Source organism: Mizuhopecten yessoensis, unplaced genomic scaffold (assembly GCF_002113885.1).
Source record: "Mizuhopecten yessoensis strain PY_sf001 unplaced genomic scaffold, ASM211388v2 scaffold7461, whole genome shotgun sequence".
Classification (NCBI taxonomy): domain Eukaryota; kingdom Metazoa; phylum Mollusca; class Bivalvia; order Pectinida; family Pectinidae; genus Mizuhopecten; species Mizuhopecten yessoensis.
The window spans coordinates 578,768-599,546 of NW_018407059.1; the positions used below are offsets into that span (position 1 = coordinate 578,768).

General features: G+C 36.5%; 1 protein-coding gene across 1 annotated transcript; it reads right to left on the minus strand.

Annotated features, from left to right (window-relative positions):
- Positions 1 to 928: 928 nt before the first annotated feature.
- LOC110453567 (deoxyhypusine synthase-like) lies at positions 929 to 17,256 on the minus strand. The gene is made up of 10 exons (XM_021502544.1): positions 17,083 to 17,256; positions 14,386 to 14,715; positions 13,007 to 13,206; positions 11,977 to 12,141; positions 10,839 to 11,057; positions 9,869 to 9,955; positions 7,305 to 7,410; positions 6,018 to 6,121; positions 2,700 to 2,825; positions 929 to 2,442 (listed from the first exon to the last, which is right to left on the minus strand). The coding sequence occupies exons 2-10, from the start codon at positions 14,402 to 14,404 to the stop codon at positions 2,347 to 2,349; spliced, it is 1,122 nt and encodes a 373-aa protein (XP_021358219.1). The 5' UTR covers positions 14,405 to 14,715; positions 17,083 to 17,256; the 3' UTR covers positions 929 to 2,346.
- Between the last annotated feature and the right edge of the window lie 3,523 nt (positions 17,257 to 20,779).

The following is a 20,779-nucleotide window of genomic DNA, read 5'->3' on the forward strand; positions in this document are numbered from 1 at the left end:
ACGGTTACTTCCCTTCCCCTGTATCCGAAACAGACAGGTTCGGCCATCAATGCCAACAAATCTTTCCATATTAATTTGCACGAAGAAAATAATTCACAAGCAAGAAATAAGTGACTTAATTTTAAAAATATTAAAATTAAGAAATTTATCAATCAGATTCACGCATTCGTTATCACAGACCAAAGTTTTGAAATTTAGATTTAACTACAAACATATTTAAAATCACTGTCATAAGCCAGAATTGATGTGGGGAAACCTGAATATTAACAGACAACCCACATTATATGGCAGATGACAGGGTGGTAATAAGCACACAGCCTTTCACCAAAATGGCTGAGATTTGATTCCAGGATCTTCAGACGTGAAACGCGTAATGAAAAAAGTAATAAAAACCTCTACAAGAAGTAACAGTTACATTTGATATAAGACAATTTTTTTTCATTTTTTTTTCATTTTTTTTTTTTCAAATATACATAAAACAGCACTACATATATAAAATTTTGAGAAATGGGTTAAGAATCATGATAAAAAAATGTGTAATTCATGGCTTACAGACTTGTGTTCCCATTATATGAGATGTAAGTAGTTCATTTCTCCCACCCTTCATAGGAGTGCCTCCCGTTTTGGCCGGGTAAGATCAGCTTGTCACCCCCTAGGGGGAGATAGCCTCGTGCCGATTAGCACGTGTTCAATTGTGACGTCATTAAAAGTGAATGACGATATGCATACCCCACATGTTTTTGTTTACAAACATGGCAGACTACTGTCGGTGGAGCTGTGACTGAAATAATAGGATGGGAGAAAAATAATCATCCCTTACCTTGAGGATGTAACAGAAATCTCCAACCCTCGGGGGCTTTTTTTTGGTTGTCTAACCCCCGGCAGAGCCTCGGGTTAGACAACCAAAAAACATCACCCCTAAGGTTGGAGATTTCTCTGTCACACCCTCAAGGCAGGGGAAGATTCTATTAATCAACATTTATTTAAAAAGAAAAAGATATTCCACAAATAATCCAAGCGATAAAACAGATCAGCTGTCTGTATGGTCCAGTAGTGTGGAGACACACCAAGTTTATTTCCCCTGATGTAACACGGGTGTACCAAAACTGGCCACCATGCCACAATGCACAGTCTTTCAAAGTAAACTAGTAAAATAAAGTAAAGTTTGGTAAATATGTCATAGTATATTCCTTTTCGATGTACAGGTAGAACTCTGTCTATGCTATCTAAACTAACTACGCCAAGAACAAGTTGACATGACACCTATGGGAGCAATGGCTGTGATGTCATAGGGAGGAGAGAGCAGGCTTTCCTCCCTTGGACTGGTGAGCAATGTACATGTATGTATACACTTTAAACAGACTACACCAACATTTTTATCCGAGCATGTATATATATCTGTTTATATAAGATAGGAAAATGAAATTATATGGAACCAAAAATAACTTCTGAGGGTTACAATGATTGGATAGGATTTGTGGTTCAGGAAACTGAAGAATTTCAGCAGGATTTTTTTTTTTTTACTGTTTTAAAAAGAGTATTTACTGCCCCGCAGGGTTACACTCAAACTGACCATATATGGAAACTTTGTATGCAAACACCTATTACTTCTACAGATCTCCATCCCATCATAAGGATATATATGTATAACATTTATGTATCATGATACACATATACAGACTGTGTGAGACGGGGATAAAGGGTACCACACCCCTTTTGCGAAGAATAAACAGAAATCACCCGAATTCGACATTTGCCTTAAATCTTTATCATTCAAATTAACAATATTGCTACTGTTCATGGGATTTGAACAAAAATGAATAAATTGAAAATGATATAGAAAACTTGTGAACTCTTTTCAAGAACAAAAATGGGACAGAAAAACTATTTGTCACCTATAGTCATTGCGAGTTCTTATTTTATCTTAATGACAATCAAAACAGCCTGTTTCATGACCCAGGTGGCCCGGTAGGTAAACAGAAGCGTACCCTCAACAATATATAAAAACATAGTCCATGTAACATTTCACAATTAGAATTGTTAACTACAAATAAATATAAAGAGCTGAAAAATCTTGCACAGAAGAGTAAGATTTATGACACAAGAAACCATTTTAGACAAATACAAAACAAAGTCTTGATTCTGTGTGTAGTATGATACGTATATAAATGAACAACATACATATAAATGTACATGGTCACCCAGAACAATGATCAGCATCAAAATGTCATGTCAAATGTGTGGCTACATGGCACATACACGTATTCTTCAACCTTCAACCTATGTCATCAGAACTATTATGTACTGTTATAGTAGTCTATCAGACATACAAAAACAGGAGTAGGTTCAGTCTGATTCATGTAGAGTCTTGTATTCCTTTTCCCTGCGAGCAAACGTCTCTGCGACCAGTAGGGGAAACACCAGAGTAGCCTCAGCACAAATCTGTAAAATGTCAATTGAATATAAAACACCAAAATCAAACTTCACCACATTTTTAAGATGTGCCCTTAAGGTTGAGGGGGCATCAGTTATAATTGTGAAGAAGAATTTCACTTAGCTGTTATAATTTTTTAACTTTGAGTAATCTCCCTTTTATGGAGAAGATAAGGCAATGAAAATTAGTTTTCCTGCCTTAGAGTGGTTTCACTTGTCAATGTATTTATATTTCAATATCTTGCCCTGAGATAGAGCATCAGTACCTTGACAGGGGTAGCATCCTTCTTTATCTTGCCCCAGGACACGGCCTCATCAGGACTAGCACCAGCGTCACTGCCATCAAACTCACTGGCTGTGTTCAAATACACAGAGAAGTCTGCTCCGTTCCTCTGTAAAACAGCAGCAAGGAGGAGGAACATGAAATCATTAAATTTGTCACAACACACCTGATATATGTACTACAACTGTGTTGCCTGTTTGCACTGTTTTGACTTTCTTGAATAAAAACACTTTTTAAAACTACATTGTACAGTCAAACCACCTGTGTTAAGAGACTTCTTTTAATGTTCCCCATTGTAGTGATTTCATTGCACACTGAATCTGTATTAAGATACCACCTGTGTTAATTAAGAGTCCACTTTTTGAACTTAAAGAGGCTGATGTGTACAAAACACTTTTGTAAAACATGGTACTGCACCAATCTGTTACTATTATACATTACAATCCTTATTCTTCACTCATTTTTTTAGCTATGTCACCTTGTGACCTTTGACCTTTACTTTCTGTAATTCACAGGTGAACAACTAATAAATTTTGCTTAAGTTACATTATGACCTTGAGCTTTGAACTTCAGCCAAAGAAGCCTTAAAAATTCCCACAAACATTGTATTACTGATGTCTTGATTAGGTAATTTTTTTAAGAATATATTAAACATTTCTGACAATATCTCCTTAAGGCAATTTTATTTTAATTCACATCCTAGGGAACTACAGGTGAGATAGATGACATGTACCTACATTTAGTCCCTCATATTTACCATTAGGTTAGCGTTACAGGTGTGATGTTTGATACAGACCTAACACTTACCATTAGGCTAGTGTTACAGGTGTCATGTTTGATACAGACCCCACACTTACCATTAAGATAGCATTACAGGTGTGATATTTGATACAGCCCTCACACTTACCATAAGGTTAGTGTTACAGGAGTGATGTTTGATACGGTCACACTTACCATTAAGTTAGTGTTACTGGTGTGATGTTTGATACAAACCTCACACTTACCATAAGGTTAGTGTTACAGCTGTGATGTTTGATACAGACCTCACACTTACCATTAGGTTAGTGTTACAGGTGTGATGTTTGATAGGGTCACACTTACCATTAAGTTAGCATTACAGGTGTGATGTTTGATACAGCCCTCACACTTACCATTAGGTTAGTGTTACAGGTGTGATGTTTGATACAGACCTCACACTTACCATTAGGTTAGTGTTACAGGTGTGATGTTTGATACAGACCTCACACTTACCATTAGGTTAGTGTTACAGGTGTGATGTTTGATACAGACCTCACACTTACCATTAGGTTAGTGTTACAGGTGTGATGTTTGATACAGACCTCACACTTACCATTAGGTTAGTGTTACAGGTGTGATGTTTGATACAGACCTCACACTTACCATTAGGTTAGTGTTACAGGTGTGATGTTTGATACAGACCTCACACTTACCATTAGGTTAGTGTTACAGGTGTGATGTTTGATACAGACCTCACACTTACCATTAGGTTAGTGTTACAGGTGTGATGTTTGATACAGACCTCACACTTACCATTAGGTTAGTGTTACAGGTGTGATGTTTGATACAGACCTCACACTTACCATTAGGTTAGTGTTACAGGTGTGATGTTTGATACAGACCTCACACTTACCATTAGGTTAGTGTTACAGGTGTGATGTTTGATACAGACCTCACACTTACCATTAGGTTAGTGTTACAGGTGTGATGTTTGATACAGACCTCACACTTACCATTAGGTTAGTGTTACAGGTGTGATGTTTGATACAGACCTCACACTTACCATTAGGTTAGTGTTACAGGTGTGATGTTTGATACAGACCTCACACTTACCATTAGGTTAGTGTTACAGGTGTGATGTTTGATACAGACCTCACACTTACCATTAGGTTAGTGTTACAGGTGTGATGTTTGATACAGACCTCACACTTACCATTAGGTTAGTGTTACAGGTGTGATGTTTGATACAGACCTCACACTTACCATTAGGTTAGCGTTACAGGTGTGATGTTTGATACAGACCTCACACTTACCATTAGGTTAGTGTTACAGGTGTGATGTTTGATACAGACCTCACACTTACCATTAGGTTAGCGTTACAGGTGTGATGTTTGATACAGACCTCACACTTACCATTAGGTTAGTGTTACAGGTGTGATGTTTGATACAGACCTCACACTTACCATTAGGTTAGCGTTACAGGTGTGATGTTTGATACAGACCTCACACTTACCATTAGGTTAGCGTTACAGGTGTGATGTTTGATACAGACCTCACACTTACCATTAGGTTAGTGTTACAGGTGTGATGTTTGATACAGACCTCACACTTACCATTAGGTTAGCGTTACAGGTGTGATGTTTGATACAGACCTCACACTTACCATTAGGTTAGTGTTACAGGTGTGATGTTTGATACAGACCTCACACTTACCATTAGGTTAGCGTTACAGGTGTGATGTTTGATACAGACCTCACACTTACCATTAGGTTAGTGTTACAGGTGTGATGTTTGATACAGACCTCACACTTACCATTAGGTTAGCGTTACAGGTGTGATGTTTGATACAGACCTCACACTTACCATTAGGTTAGTGTTACAGGTGTGATGTTTGATACAGACCTCACACTTACCATTAGGTTAGCGTTACAGGTGTGATGTTTGATACAGACCTCACACTTACCATTAGGTTAGCGTTACAGGTGTGATGTTTGATACAGACCTCACACTTACCATTAGGTTAGCGTTACAGGTGTGATGTTTGATACAGACCTCACACTTACCATTAGGTTAGCGTTACAGGTGTGATGTTTGATACAGACCTCACACTTACCATTAGGTTAGCGTTACAGGTGTGATGTTTGATACAGACCTCACACTTACCATTAGGTTAGCGTTACAGGTGTGATGTTTGATACAGACCTCACACTTACCATTAGGTTAGCGTTACAGGTGTGATGTTTGATACAGACCTCACACTTACCATTAAGTTAGCGTTACAGGTGTGATGTTTGATACAGACCTTACACTTACCATTAAGTTAGCGTTACAGGAGTGATGTTTGATACAGACCTCACACTTACCATTAGTTTAGCGTTACAGGTGTGATGTTTGATACAGACCTCACACTTACCATCAAGTTAGCGTTACAGGTGTGATGTTTGATAAAGACCTCACACTTACCATTAAGTTAGCGCTACAGGTGTGATGTTTGATACAGACCTCATACTTACCATTTAGTTAGCTTCACAGGTGTGATGTTTGATACAGACCTCACACTTACCATTAGGTTAGCGTTACAGGTGTGATGTTTGACAAGGCCTCCTCCCAGGATAATCATACCAGTGTTAATAGAATATACTGCCTGGTTGTTCATCCTTCTGATATCTGCAAAATGTGCGAAGTATTATCAAAGTAATTAGGACATGGATTTAAAATTTCAATGCGATTCCTAATTCATGTACATTTGCTTTTCAACCTATGATATCGAAACTGGTTAAATATTTATAGTTTCATTAGGTCTATTTCCTATCTTTAGCTTTCAATATGTTTAACACATAGATGCTTAAAACCTGCTATAACCCAGTATGGCTAATTCAGACTTTTTTGGACACAGTCTGAGCATTTCCATAATTTGCAAGCACTTACTTAGACTTTCCAGGTCTACACTAATTTTTGGAAAGAGCAGAAATGGGCAGACAAGTAGAGCATCCCTCCCTTTTGTCTTTTTTTTCTTTCTTTTTTTCCCCCACATTTTTTACAAATACATCACAGTAGACAAATACAGGAAACAAAGATATAATATCACACCTTCCCAACATTCATACATGCTTGCAAACCGTACATAACTATGATGTACATACACAAAAAAAGACAACATGTTAATCGATAAGAACAGAAATAGACATTTAGCGTAGACAAATGGTCAGAGAATATAATGTATCAAAATAGTCATCCTTACATTTAATACTACATTGTTCAGGTGTGTGTACATGTGGTGTATACGGCAGTTACAGGTATGAGTAGATGTGGTGTATACGGCAGTTACAGGTGTGAGTACATGTGGTGTATACGGCAGTTACAGGTGTGAGTACATGTGGTGTATACGGCAGTTACAGGTGTGAGTACATGTGGTGTATACGGCAGTTACAGGTGTGAGTACATGTGGTGTATACGGCAGTTACAGGTGTGAGTACATGTGGTGTATACGGCAGTTACAGGTGTGAGTACATGTGGTGTATACGGCAGTTACAGGTGTGAGTACATGTGGTGTATACGGCAGTTACAGGTGTGAGTACATGTGGTGTATACGGCAGTTACAGGTGTGAGTACATGTGGTGTATACGGCAGTTACAGGTGTGAGTACATGTGGTGTATACGGCAGTTACAGGTGTGAGTACATGTGGTGTATACGGCAGTTACAGGTGTGAGTACATGTGGTGTATACGGCAGTTACAGGTGTGAGTACATGTGGTGTATACGGCAGTTACAGGTGTGAGTACATGTGGTGTATACGGCAGTTACAGGTGTGAGTACATGTGGTGTATACGACAGTTAGCTGAATCCTTACCTTCAATGATATCTAAAACTAGACCAGGCTTTCTGTAGGAATGGAAGTACAGCATATCTCCTATAGAACCGTCAGTGAGTGCTGGACAAAACACAGGAATGTTGTTCTACAAAGCACACAAAATGATGGTAATTGTGAAAAAAATGTACTAACATTAATAACACAAGTCTTATGGCGCTTCATAAAGTACCAGGTAAATCACTTTGTCTGTGTGCATGTACAATGGACTGAAGTTTACAGGCCAGAAAATATTAATAGGATGTGTGTTTATCGAAACCAGATTCAGGATTTTAAGTTTGCACTCTGGTAAAAGTGAGAAATTTTTCACTTTACAAATGTCACATCTTTCATTGGTTGTAATAAATACCATGAATTTGTTGTTGCATGCTTTCATTATGAATACTATAAATATTTCCAACATTTTGATTAAGGCACAAACAGATAAATGAACTATAAACAATAGTAATAGATAATTGACTAAATGTTCAAGAATCAATTTAAAAGCAATAAAATAAAATCCAAGATCAAAATTCAAAGTTCAAAATATTCTGAGTATGGAAATTATTGTCTTGGTCAGATGCCTTTATTCAAACAAACTAATTAACTATGCCTGTAGGTTCTGTTTGTAGATAGCAGAATTTGCAACTAATAGGCAGATACTTTTCCCTTCTTATAATTGACAGTCGTTTTCTTTGGAATTGATATTTACAGTATTTGAATTCTGTAATGTAAATATTTGCGAATGAAGTACAAAATAATGTCTCATAATTTTTTTCTTTAGAGTAAGTACATGTAGCTAACCTGAAATTATCACTTCAGGAAGTGCAAGTCGAACTTTAGCTGTGGGTCGTTGTGGCCCATGACACTAAATCTCTATGTACAGTGCTACCTTTCTAATGTGACAACCTTAGGACACATCAGAATAAAGATTAACCCCTATAATGTGAAACCCTTTAACACAACATAATAGTCAGATTAACCCCTCTAATCTGACACCCTTGTGACACAACATTACTCCTCTAATGTGACACCTTTTGACACCACATTAACCACATGGTGTCAGATTAACCCCTGTAATCTGACACCATGGGGACACAGCTATATCCCTCTAATGTGACATCCTTTGACACAACACGCCGGTAATAGTCAGATTAACGCCTGTAATCTGACACCATGGGGGCACAGCTATAACCCTCTAATGTGCCATCCTTTGACACAACATAGTAGACAGATTAACCCCTGTAATCTGGCGCCATGGGGACACAGCTATAACCCTGTAATGTGACATCCTTTGACACAACATAGGAGTCAGATTAACCCCTGTAATCTGACACCCTTGTGACACAACATAACCCCTATAATGTGACACCCTTTGACACAACATGCCAGTAATATTCAGACTAACCCCTGTAATCTGACACCATGGGGACACAACATAACCCCTCTAATGTGACACCCTTTGACACAACATGCCAGTAATAGTCAGACTAACCCCTGTAATCTGACACCATGGGGACACAACATAACCCCTCTAATGTGACACCCTTTGACACAGCATAATAATCAAACTAACCCCTCTAATCTGTCATCCTGTTGGGACACAAGATAAAGGTCAGATTACCCTTCTTATATTACACCCTGTGGGCACTTTATTGGTCAGATCAACATGTATAATCTGAGTCACAGTACATTGGTCAGATCGGGTAAGATTTTACAATAACCAGGTTTTATTTGGTTACTATTTTTCAATTAGACAGTGTGTTGGAATAATCCAGGGTCAAATAGGACAGGTGTCACAGTACATGATATGAATGTTAGTTAAGACATATGGTTATAACTTCTTTATCACATAATGTACTATGTTATCCAGTGTCATATTTTTGCGTATAAACCCATGTAATATGACATATCAGCCCTGTGATTGGTTGTAAGTTTCAATTGTGACATCACACCAAGGACAAGTACATGACGTCACAGGCTTTAGCACTATAGTCAAAATGGTGGCTTTTTACATTTCAATGTTGCATGAAAATTGTCGTTTTACACGAATAAATGCCACAAATCTTGGTTAAGTGATAAAAAGGATCTTACACTCATTTTCATTTCATATGAAAATTATGAAACTGGTCAGAAATTTTTCACTTTAGCTCACCAGAGGCTCGCTAAATTGAGAAAAAAATCTTAGACTCGTTTCATAAATCTCATATGAAATGGAAACTCATGTAAGATCCTATATTTATTATGTTTAAAAAATAATATGATTTTAACAAATTACAAATGTAACATGGTAAGACAGTGTGTCAGTTAACAGGGTTTCTGTACAATTTGAACCTAAGCAATGTCTGTTTCATAAACTGTGTACAAATCTTAACCCTGATCTAGTTTGTGATGTTAAACATAAAGTATTAAACTAAATAGAGTAGAATCCTCTCAAGCATCTACCATCAGAATGCACCTATATCTGATTTGGTGTACATGTGACTGGTTTAAGAATTGTAAAACTTTGCTCACATTTATTCCCATGCATTTTTGCCTAAGAGGACACAACTTATGCGCAAAAGTACCTTGTAGGCCCAGTAATACACTGACTCTGGGTTGTCAATCTCTTTGCCAAGTCGAGCGATAAACTTAGACGGACACCATAGGGTACCCTGAAAAACAATACACATCACATTGGAGTCAATTCATAACAAATTTTAAGACAGTATCTAGATGTATATAACATTTACTGTAGTGAAGTTAAGCAGTTCTGGTCGACACACACATCAAGGCAAATGTTTTGTAATTTTATTTAGCTACAGATATGGTTGAATATCATATGAATAACAAGGGCCCAGTTGTTCAAAAGGTGGCTAGCTTAATCACTGTTTAACGACATATTTCAACCTTTAATAATTTTGTCAATAAACAAGGTAAATTTAAAATCGCACAATTTTGCACGTAAATTCACTCTGCTTAATATTTGATATCTGGAAAGTTTTGACAAATTCAATGGTTGTGTTTTAAAGATACACAAAAATGAAAATTTGCGCTAATCACCTTTTGAACAACTAGGCCCAGTTTATATAGCTGTGGGTTCAAAACTCATTAACATCATTGTTTTTACATTCCAGGGGCCCAGTCAACACTAGCTATGTATAGTGTACATGGTACAGCAAAATAAGGAATGTTATAATACCTGTTCACGGTACATATGTCAAACTAGAAAACGTCTGTAAGACATGAAGAACCATTTGGTTCCATAAACGGCGAAATGACCTTGGTGTTGACCTTTGACCTTTTTCATAATTGACCTTTCTTAGAAATTTTGATTCAAATCTCTTAAACCATGAAGCCAGTGGCTAGAGTCATGTCTATGAACTGCCTTCTCACAGCTACGGGACAGGGCAGACATGGGTAGCACTATAACCCAACAACAGGCAAGTGCATAAAAACCAGCAAAAGAAACTTTATTGGAACCAAAAGCAAATATTTCTTTGATTTAATGGGAGCATTTGTCAAAGTCAAATCATGCCATAAAGAAATGATTCTTACCTCTTCCTGTTGTTCTTTGAGCATCATGTCCAGTTTAGGCATTAGCCAGTCCTCAAACAAGCCATAATTGTCGTTGGGTACGAGCAGGTTCCCGATTCTGTTGATGCCTTTCTCACGCAGTTCCTTGCCCTTGAGACTAAAGTCACCCGTGAATGTTGGTGCTAAACACTTGATAAAGTCCTCTTCTACACCTCCAGCTGTTGTAACTATACAATCGACCTGTACAGAAAACATCAATAGTAATGCCTCTTCTTGTTGTGTTGTAATACTGCTTATTGGTTCTTACATACATTATGTATTAATATATTCCCTGGGATTTCGGAGCCAGATATTTTTAAACTTCTTATCATATCCTTTCTGTTTAAATATTGCCTTTGGAGAAACTCAACTCCCACCAACATCAAATGGTTGTTAATCAGTTTGAAATAAACACATTTTCCCTGATAAAACCTTCAAATGCGTACTGTAAATCTATATGCTCAAAGTGTTTTGCGCTTTAATGCTAAAATTGAGAATTTAAAAAAAAAATAGATTTCAAATTTAGGGATGATTATTAATTTTTATTTTGCTGATTTTAATGTTTACTTAATTAAGTTTCAATGATCTCATTATGGAACCACCAAATCACCAAAATTGTTTTCCTGCAAAAATAACCCTTTCTCAATTGTCAACAAGAGGCACATGCATAACCTTTGGCCCCTGTAGCCATCCCCTTGACTACTGAGTAGAAAAGAAAACCTTAACTCCCATCCCAAACCTGTTAACTCCCATCCCTAACCTTTAAACTCCCATCCCTAACCTGTTAAGTCCAGCAATGGACATTTTCTGTTTCAAAAATAAATTCTAAAATATCTTCATACGAACAGAGCTAATATCACCATAAAATATAGTATTTAACCCTTTCACCACCGTAGACCATAATGGACTCATCCAAATCAATCCATGGTAGAGTCTGCTGAAGTTACATAGTTAATGTTTCCAGTAGAAAGACTTCTCAAGAATTCCATCATTTTTCTGTATGAGAATTTTGTATTTATCTGGTACTGTAAAATTCCAAAGACATCAAACCAAATTTCACAGGATTGTAATATTACTGCCTAATTAGCCTGTAAATGTCACTACTGATGTAAGGCCTTACCATGTTGTTCTGTACAAGGTATTTGAAGATCTCCCGGACACCTGATGATATGAGGTTGGAGGTGTAACTGAGGAAGATAGTACAGTTGGATCGTTTTCGCCCGACAGGATTCAAATTGATCTCCTCCTGTCTGTCCAGGGGGACTGGTTCCATCTTCTTATCAATCTGTTACATAACATATAATTGTTATTGTCATCATCATTATTAAGTTTATCCTGCAATAAGCCCTGGGGTCCTACACATCATTTCAATCTCAAAGAAGATTCAAGAGCTAGGGTGGGCTTATTACAGGACAATGAAATAACATCTGATGGCATAATTTCTACAAGAACTGCAGAAATATGAATGGGCTTATTTCCAGGCATGAGATTATTGCTAAAAAATAGTATGTACAGTGAGCTCGCTTATTATGATATTCTATTTGCCAGAGAAAAATATCATAATAACCGATATATCATAATAACCGATATCATTATAAGTGGGTTCCACTGTATATACATTTGTATATCATTTGGCATTGTGTTGCAGGTAATACTAGCTAAATACAGGCTTCATAAAATTTTTAAAAATTCTATGGGGGGGGAGGTTTTTGCTTAAAATTAAAACATAAATAATATGTTTGTATATAAACCCTAGTGACAAAATAACCCTTTAAATGACATATGTTGATTGATTATTTTTAGATGAAATCCTTCAATCTTAGAATACAGGAATATTTCAGAAAATTCACAGGTTGAAAATGCTAAATTTCAGGGTCCAAAATCAGGAGTCTCCCTTTAAATAGGGAGGGTTGGCTAGTATGCAATCAGTGTTATAGTGTTACATGCCTCTAATGTTAACTGTATACAGAAAAGGTACAAAAATAGTACTGTTTCCATGATCTGACACTATTAACCTCTGTCTGGAACTGTTCACTAGGCCTGTTTGAAGATGACTGGATTATCTAACGAGAACAAAGATGGCCAAATTATCGAGACTAATTTCTCTGTGCTTTAGTGTACGCACATTGTTTGTTTTGATAAAAACTTACCATTTTATTAATTTCCTTAACAGCCAATCCAAAGTTGCTGGCCTGGAATCCTGAGCAAGCATAGGTCTTGAGGAGCTCATGGTAGTTAATTCCCTTGTTGAAGTCATAACCTTTGACCTTTGGGACAGAATCTGGGATTGGTTGTGTACACTTGACCAACACAGCATCTGTTGCCATGGAAGGTGGTCCGCCAATCTGATCTGGAAACACAACAGGAACTTATTGTTATCATTCTTATTTCATTACAATATTGTACTGGTCATTTATTATTTGAAGTTTTCTTTTTTCACAGACAGCACAGTGATATTGTCATGCGGACCGAAACCAAGTCCACCCCTACATTCCTCTATGATACACTACTATAATTGGTGTCAGAGTGAATACAAGAAATCATGACTTTTTAATTTAGCCACTCCTTATGCTTCTAAAAATTGTCCATATTCGAAATATTCATGTGCATAATTAAACATCCAGGTGAACAGGTATGGAGTCACCTGCCCGACCCCGTGGGTTTTCTCCAGGTTTTCCAGTTTCTTCCCACATTGAAACTCCATCCAGGCCAATAAGAGTAATTAATAATAGTTATTTGAACTTGTTTCACAATTGTTGTAAAAATAAATAAAGTTTAATCAATTAAATCAGCTCGCTATTAAATGGTCACAAGAATGTAACTACTAACTATCATGATGTAACATTTTCACCTGTCTTATACTGTACTGTATCTTACAGAATTTCAAGGACTTGAGTTGAGTCAGATTGGCATTATTGTATGTTGTTTAATAGCTTTCAATTAACTTTTAATGTGAAACTGATTTTTGTTCACCTAGTTGCTTAAGATAAACACATATCCTGTCCTTTTAATAATATGTAACATGATCCTCTTTATACCATCCTTGGGTTTCCAGGGGTTACGCTCACTTTCACTCTCTCCATCCCTTGAATACGTCATAGAAAAATCAGATAGCGGTTTGATTGGTTTCAGGTAAAAAAAAACCTGACCGATCACTAGGCTGAATCGATTCCTGTCCTTTGAACATTACAGAGAGGCGACACGCAATTTCAAGCCAGTCAATTTGTTACCTGTTACCCGACTGCGATCAAAGGATCAAACTAGTCTTCTTGTCTCATCAACAATGTGAAACACACTGAGCCTTTAAAGACATATTCCAGGGGTGCAGACAGCGAAAGTGAGCATATACCCCTGGAGTATCGAGGATGTTTATAAACTCAAGGCCTCATTAACTCATTCACCCCTGAGGACACATTTCAACTCTTCCAATTCAAAGGATGGAATAGTTCATTATGAAATTTCAGGGGTGAATGAGTTAACAATACTCATGAAAGAAAGATTTTTTAAGGTAAAAACTATGTATACATACCTGATCCAGATGTAGACATCTTCACCTGTGTTGACTGCTCTGGGGTCTCTGCAGAAGTGAACTGATTTGATTTGACCGAGGTGATTTATCTCTGTATGTAACAGTTCTGTATGGTGTCTTCAAGCTCCCTGTTTTAGTTGGCTGTGACTTGCAGTTATCTGTCTGTTGGACTTCTATAAGGTAATTCCTCAATCTCTGTTAGTTCTGAGGTGACTCTACTTTAACTGTAAGTCGTGTCCCGAGTTGAGTCTCTTATGAAGCTGAGTTGACTTAATTATCTTTGCTGGCCTCAGGGTGGTATAGCAAGTCTTTAGCTACTAGGGCCTCATACTGTGGAATAAAACAACGTAACACACTATCACTAGGATGTGACTATACAGTACACGTTCCCTCAATACCTGAAGTTCTTTTCAGCAGCAGTGTAAATAAAAGACCACCTGGCAACACAACTCTAAGCAACAGCTGCTCTACAATTTATTATCAGGTGTATATCTTTCAAATGTGACAAGGTTTTAAGTAACAGAAATTTTAATAACCAATCAGATAAGAATTTTCAATGTATAAATAAAATCTCATCAATATTTTTGAACTAGGATCAAACGTGATCGATAATCTCTATGTAAATTTATGTAAAAGTAATCATATTGTAGAATTTAGGAAAAATTACTATATTGGTCCCAATCATTTTGTTTTCAGGAGACCATGCACTTAACAGGCTGAAGTCTTCCCCAATATCTGGTATATATTGCACCAACAGTAAAATCTTTCAAAAAGAAATTAGAGAAGCATTGGGGAGATCAAGAACTTTTATATAATTATAAGTCCGAAATTCTATAGAAATTGGAACTGTTGTCTAAATTGATTTATAGTCTTCAACACAGTTAAAGCCCTCAAACATTTTGACAATAACAGGTATAAGAAGGGATAAGTTATATTATAAATTTAAACAGTTAGGAAATATCTTGTTTATAGAAATGCAATGTGTATTTAGAAAACGATCAACCAGTATCTTTTTAAAAGTATTGTTTGAGTCTAACATTCAGCCATCTTACACCACTTTAATTAAAATACTGTCTAGAAATTTTCTAGATTTATATCTGAAAAGAATTTGTTGTCGGCCTGAAAGTACTGCTGTACAATCGCATGATGATTGTACGTAGAGACCGACAACTAACTAGCGTTAGCGTTGCTACCAAAGACTGATTTTTACATGAAAAAGTAAGTACATTCACAACACATTGGGCAGTCTCTGTTAAATAAGATTTCAAGCTCCAAAAATTTGCTTTAAATTTTCAGATGTTTTCAGGTTTTAGTGCAAGACCATCGGAGATATACATGTGACAAATTCTTCAAAAGCCTGTTAAAAATAGCAACAATAATGTCACATGACGGTTTTGAAATGAGGCAGTAAACACAGGTGGTCTGACCGAGATGCAAAGTTTCCAAAGGGGGCCCCAGTGAGGGGTCGTCAGGCAACTGCAACTTCTTACCGCACTTTGATTTTTTTAAGTCTGTGTTGAAACTTATTGAATCCCCTTAGCAGTAATTATTCATCATCAAAAGTTAATTGCACACATGCCAATATTTAAAATTTAAATAAAGAAATATTTGTTGGCATCTCTGCATTTTTTACAGACACCAAGAAATATCTATTACTGGAATGTGACCGGTACAAATGGGTACGGGACTAAACACCTTCCCCCAACAAGTGGACAAACCTTTCTGTAAAAAAGAATATTCACAAAACGAATATCCTTTTTCATTTTTTTCATTAAGTGTATACATGTATATGTGCATTGACAAGTTTAAAAAAAGAGAAATGTTTGTGATTTTTTATTATTACAACTCAATGTCTTTGGCCACTTTTTTCTAGACCATGCATTATATATATATATACATGTATACTCTAGATCTCTTTCCCACTTACACTGTCTTCATACGTTTAACACTTAGTAAGTCATATTAGCCATATCACACACAATAAACATTTCTGGCAAAACCACTCTGGGACACGTGTTGCGATACTTGATAATTATGTTTTCAATACTTTACAGAGATTATAGCATGTACTTGTAAATGGACTCTTTTTTTTTATGCTGAGACAACTTTTCTTTAACCAGTTCCTTTTGTCCGACACAGAAGACATAGTTATCAGTAACACATGCCATTTTAACAACGTAAACAAATGACTCTTTCCCCTTTTCAATGCGTATTTAGATTCTATTTGAAGTCGAAAATTTATTATTTCATATAAAAAAAAAGGTTGTTGCATGATCATACATTCTAAGTCAACATCATGTAAAAACATGAACTGTTGAAACATTACGATTTAAAAAGTGTTTTTGTTATGCGATCCTATTTACTAAAAGTAGGTTAGTGAAAGAAGATTCGAAGTGCATTCAACCATAACATACAAAGATTTTACCCAAATGCAGGATTATTACGGATATAATATAATAAATAATAATCTTTATATAACGCCGTTGTGCCCAACCTGTCAAAGTGAATAGTGCCTTTTTTTGTTCCTAATGTTTAAACGTGTTTTATTCCACATTAATCGCCACTGTACATAGTAACTGTTACCCAAAATGGAGGATAATTACCCAAATGAGTGGTTGTGTCCGACCTGCAGTGTGTTGTATCCGTCAAAACTGGAAACATGAAGCAAGCACCTGCTGATAAGAAAAGTTCACTTACATTATCAGTCGGTGACAGTCTTCTATTCGTCACATATAGAGGCTACTGATGCACCAATCGATGTTAACAGCTGGTAATAGTTATTGTTGTTTCCTCCAGTCGATATAATGTGTCGCGGACTGCATGCAATCGTTATGTCGTATGCAACATGCAACCCAGTCAACAATCAATGTATCAGAGGCGCTTAAAAAACTAACATTGGAACCGGAACGGATCCCGGAGACTGGATAATTTCGCAACCTGGGGCATTGAGGCATTGTTTCACATATTCACAATTACAACGAACGTTTCAGTTTTTCATACTTTTTTTCCATGCATAAATATATTTATAAATTGTGTCGTGGATAATTTCATCAGATTTTACATGTATTTTTTTTACTTATTTTGCATATATTTTACTTATTGGTACATGATCCATCATATAATTTATTCAGTAGCGCCCTGTGAGATATTATTTTTTTCTATTATTTTTTCCCCCGTACAGTCTCAAGTATGCTCAGGTTATTCCTATCTTCAAAGTAGCTATAACATGTTAGACCAGTGAACATATATACTACCTAGTATTTCTAACATTTATAAGGGACTGCTCCATAATGATAAATCAACTTTCATTATTCTACGAAGAAATTTTTAACCTTTTTTTCTCAGTGCCTACTGGACTGATTTTGGGTGTCAGACTGTCCTTCTGCGCATGCTAGAGAACTTGCGAAGGGCCTTGGACGGTGGCAACTTTAATTTGTTGGGTCCATTTAATGGACTTGTCCAAAGCTTTCGACTGCCTCCCGCATGGCCTGTTCCCGAGAGAGCTACATGTAACAGCCTATGGTGATTCGTGAGAGACTATATTGACTTCTTGCGAAGCTACTTCAGGAACAGGAGCCAGAGGGTCAGGCTGGGGCCCAGCTTTAATGACTTGAAACCACTGCTTAAAAGGGTGTCTCAGGGCTCAATACTTGGACTGATGATTTTTAATGTTTATTTTATCAATTATGTTTTTTTACAACAATAAGGAGTCCACTTTGTACAATTACGCTGATGGTAATACACTAATTAAGTAACATAAACGAAAGTGACCAAACTATGAAAAGTGTTTTAGAAAGGTCGAATGGTTATACAATAATGGTATGAAGGCTTACCCTGACAAATTTCAGTCCATATGTATTGGGCCTAATTTAAAAAAATGTTTTTCTCATTTTAATATTCCGAACATCAACATCAAATGTGAATTTTAACTGTTAAATCACTTGGTGTTGACATAGACAATCTTTTAAAATTTGATGTTCAAATTTCAAACATATGCAGAAAGGCATCAAGGCAGCTGGCTGTATTGAACAGACTAGGAGAACATTCAAGAGGCTCATTTGCAAATCTTTTATTCTATCAAATTTCGAGTACTTTCCTCTTATTTGGCATTTTTTGTAGCCAGTCTGCAACCAACAAAATGGAGGTATAACAGGAAAGAGCCTCGCGTTTTGTTTTAGATGACTATGAGTCCGATTTTAAAACACTACTGTTACAAACTAAGTCTTCTTTCTTGCACATAAAAGGCATGAAAATGATGACATGTGAGTTTTTTTTAAATGTAAACAATATATCTCCAGGGTATATACAAGAACTGATCATTAAAACCCGTAATCTAAGGCAAGAGGAGACTGTATAATGTACCTAAGGTAAGAACTACGAAGTATGGGAAAAATCATTTCGGTACGAGGCTGCCCGCTTATGGAACTGTCTGTCTAACGACCTACGAAAGGCTGATGACTGTAAGGATATCCGCAGGCAGGTCTTTGTGTGGGACGATCTCAACTGTAAGAGTTCCATGTGGTGTAATGTAACACACCTTGGAAACTTTGCTTCCCTGTCTGGTGGTCCTCTCCTGTCATGCATATACTATTTTATTGAAAATGTAAACCTGAAATCTTTGATACTTAAGTTTTTTTTGTGTGTATTTTCTTGAATTTTCGTGCCTTCAAATGTTATCACAATCTGTATCCGTACGAGATCTATGTATATTTAACAAACTAAGTGATACATAATTTATTTTTAATTTTTAATCTGTTTAACTTTAAGCATACTAGTCCAGTCTTTTAACTTTGAGTACTGTATATGATGACATTGCTATTTATAACTATCTTATACTACTGTGATGTGCGCATTAAGCATCGCTGGTATAATTATGTATGCTTATGTGATATTCGTTAGTTGTATTTGTCCTAACTTGTATCATATTTACCATTTGTTTTATATTTACCATGTTTGTCGAAATACAAGCTCCTGAAAGCTTATGTTTATTGTTCACCATATTCGACGTTAAATAAAGTTTCTTGTATCTTTTATGTTGTATCTTTGTATCCAATGATGACTGTTTTCATTCGGAATACTGAAGCTGCCTGGGATTTTTTGGTATACATATGTAATTGTTTCATATTAACTGTTTTCTTTGATTTGAAATTCGTGATACGTGTGTAAAAGGAGAAGGAAAATGCGCGACCAGACCAGGATTCAAGCTCGGACCCTCCGAACTCTAGACGGACGCTCTACCAATATTGAGCTATCTGGTCGCCGGCGATCGACCCAGTACGTCCAGTTCCGGTAGTTCAAACAATTATAAGGAGTTTGAAATTTCCATAGATGAACATTTTAAAGAAACAATATATGATACGCGAAACACAATAACACTATATGATACGCGAAACACAATAACACTATATGATACGCGAAACACAATAACACTATATGATACGCAAAACACAATAACACTATATGTTTTACATATGTATATTACTGTTATTGACACGCATACAAATGATTTAATATGGACCTAGAAGTGTTTGTCCATTGCTATGAAATTAAATCAAATGTATGCAATTGTTTAATTCTTTCTGTGTTTGGATAAAATATGTCGGATTTCCTCGAAAACTTCTTTGCTTATATGTATGTATACATTATGTTAATTTTGTCATGTGTTTTTCCCCCATGAACATTCTTTTTTGGAGCGACTTTTTGGTTGAATTTGTGGCGCTACCCTCGCCAATTCAACCGCGCTTGTTCACGTGATTTTTTTTACGTTTGTTGTCTAATGTATAGTTAGTTACTGTCTCAATTTCGCGATTTTCTTTGACCTATGATTTTTCTGGTTGAATGTGGGGTGACCCTAGGATGCCGTGTGGGATGTGTGGGGCGTAGCCCCAGATTTTTTTTATACAAGCTCCGTGCATTATTTGATGCATTTTAAAATGTTAATATGTGCCCATTCCCGGCAGATCAGACCATTTCGGGCCGGCCCGGAAAAGGTCAGTCCGCCGCCAAAAGGGGGGCCCGCNCTGGATCCGCCACTGTATTACCATTTTAGAGTATAAGTGAAGCACACTCCAGTTTCTTATAACCACTTTTTCAGTTTTTACTGGCTGTACAGTGTATTCTGGAAACTGGCTGTACAGTGTATATCTGGAAACTTCATGACTTTTTGGATAGAAAAAAAAATCATAACACTTTTTCATCTTTCATAAAGGCCTTGTGCATAATTTTAATCTCCCAAAAAAGTGCAGCCTCTCATCGTATTCAATAGGCCCTAGGCATATATAAAGAAGCCTCGACGACAGGTATTGAGGTAAGGCAATTCAAATTTATAAGAGGCGGAAAAAATATCAAGATTTCCGTATAATTTATTAGAAAACCGTAATAAACTTCCGTTTAT

Excerpts from the sequence above, each read along its gene's own strand:
- LOC110453567 (XM_021502544.1), bottom strand. Across the intron at positions 11,058-11,976 it reads ACCTTGTACAGAACAACATG|GTCGATTGTATAGTTACAAC; the intron begins GTAAGGCCTTAC and ends TTTTCTGTACAG. Across the intron at positions 7,411-9,868 it reads TGTATTACTGGGCCTACAAG|AACAACATTCCTGTGTTTTG; the intron begins GTACTTTTGCGC and ends TGTGCTTTGTAG.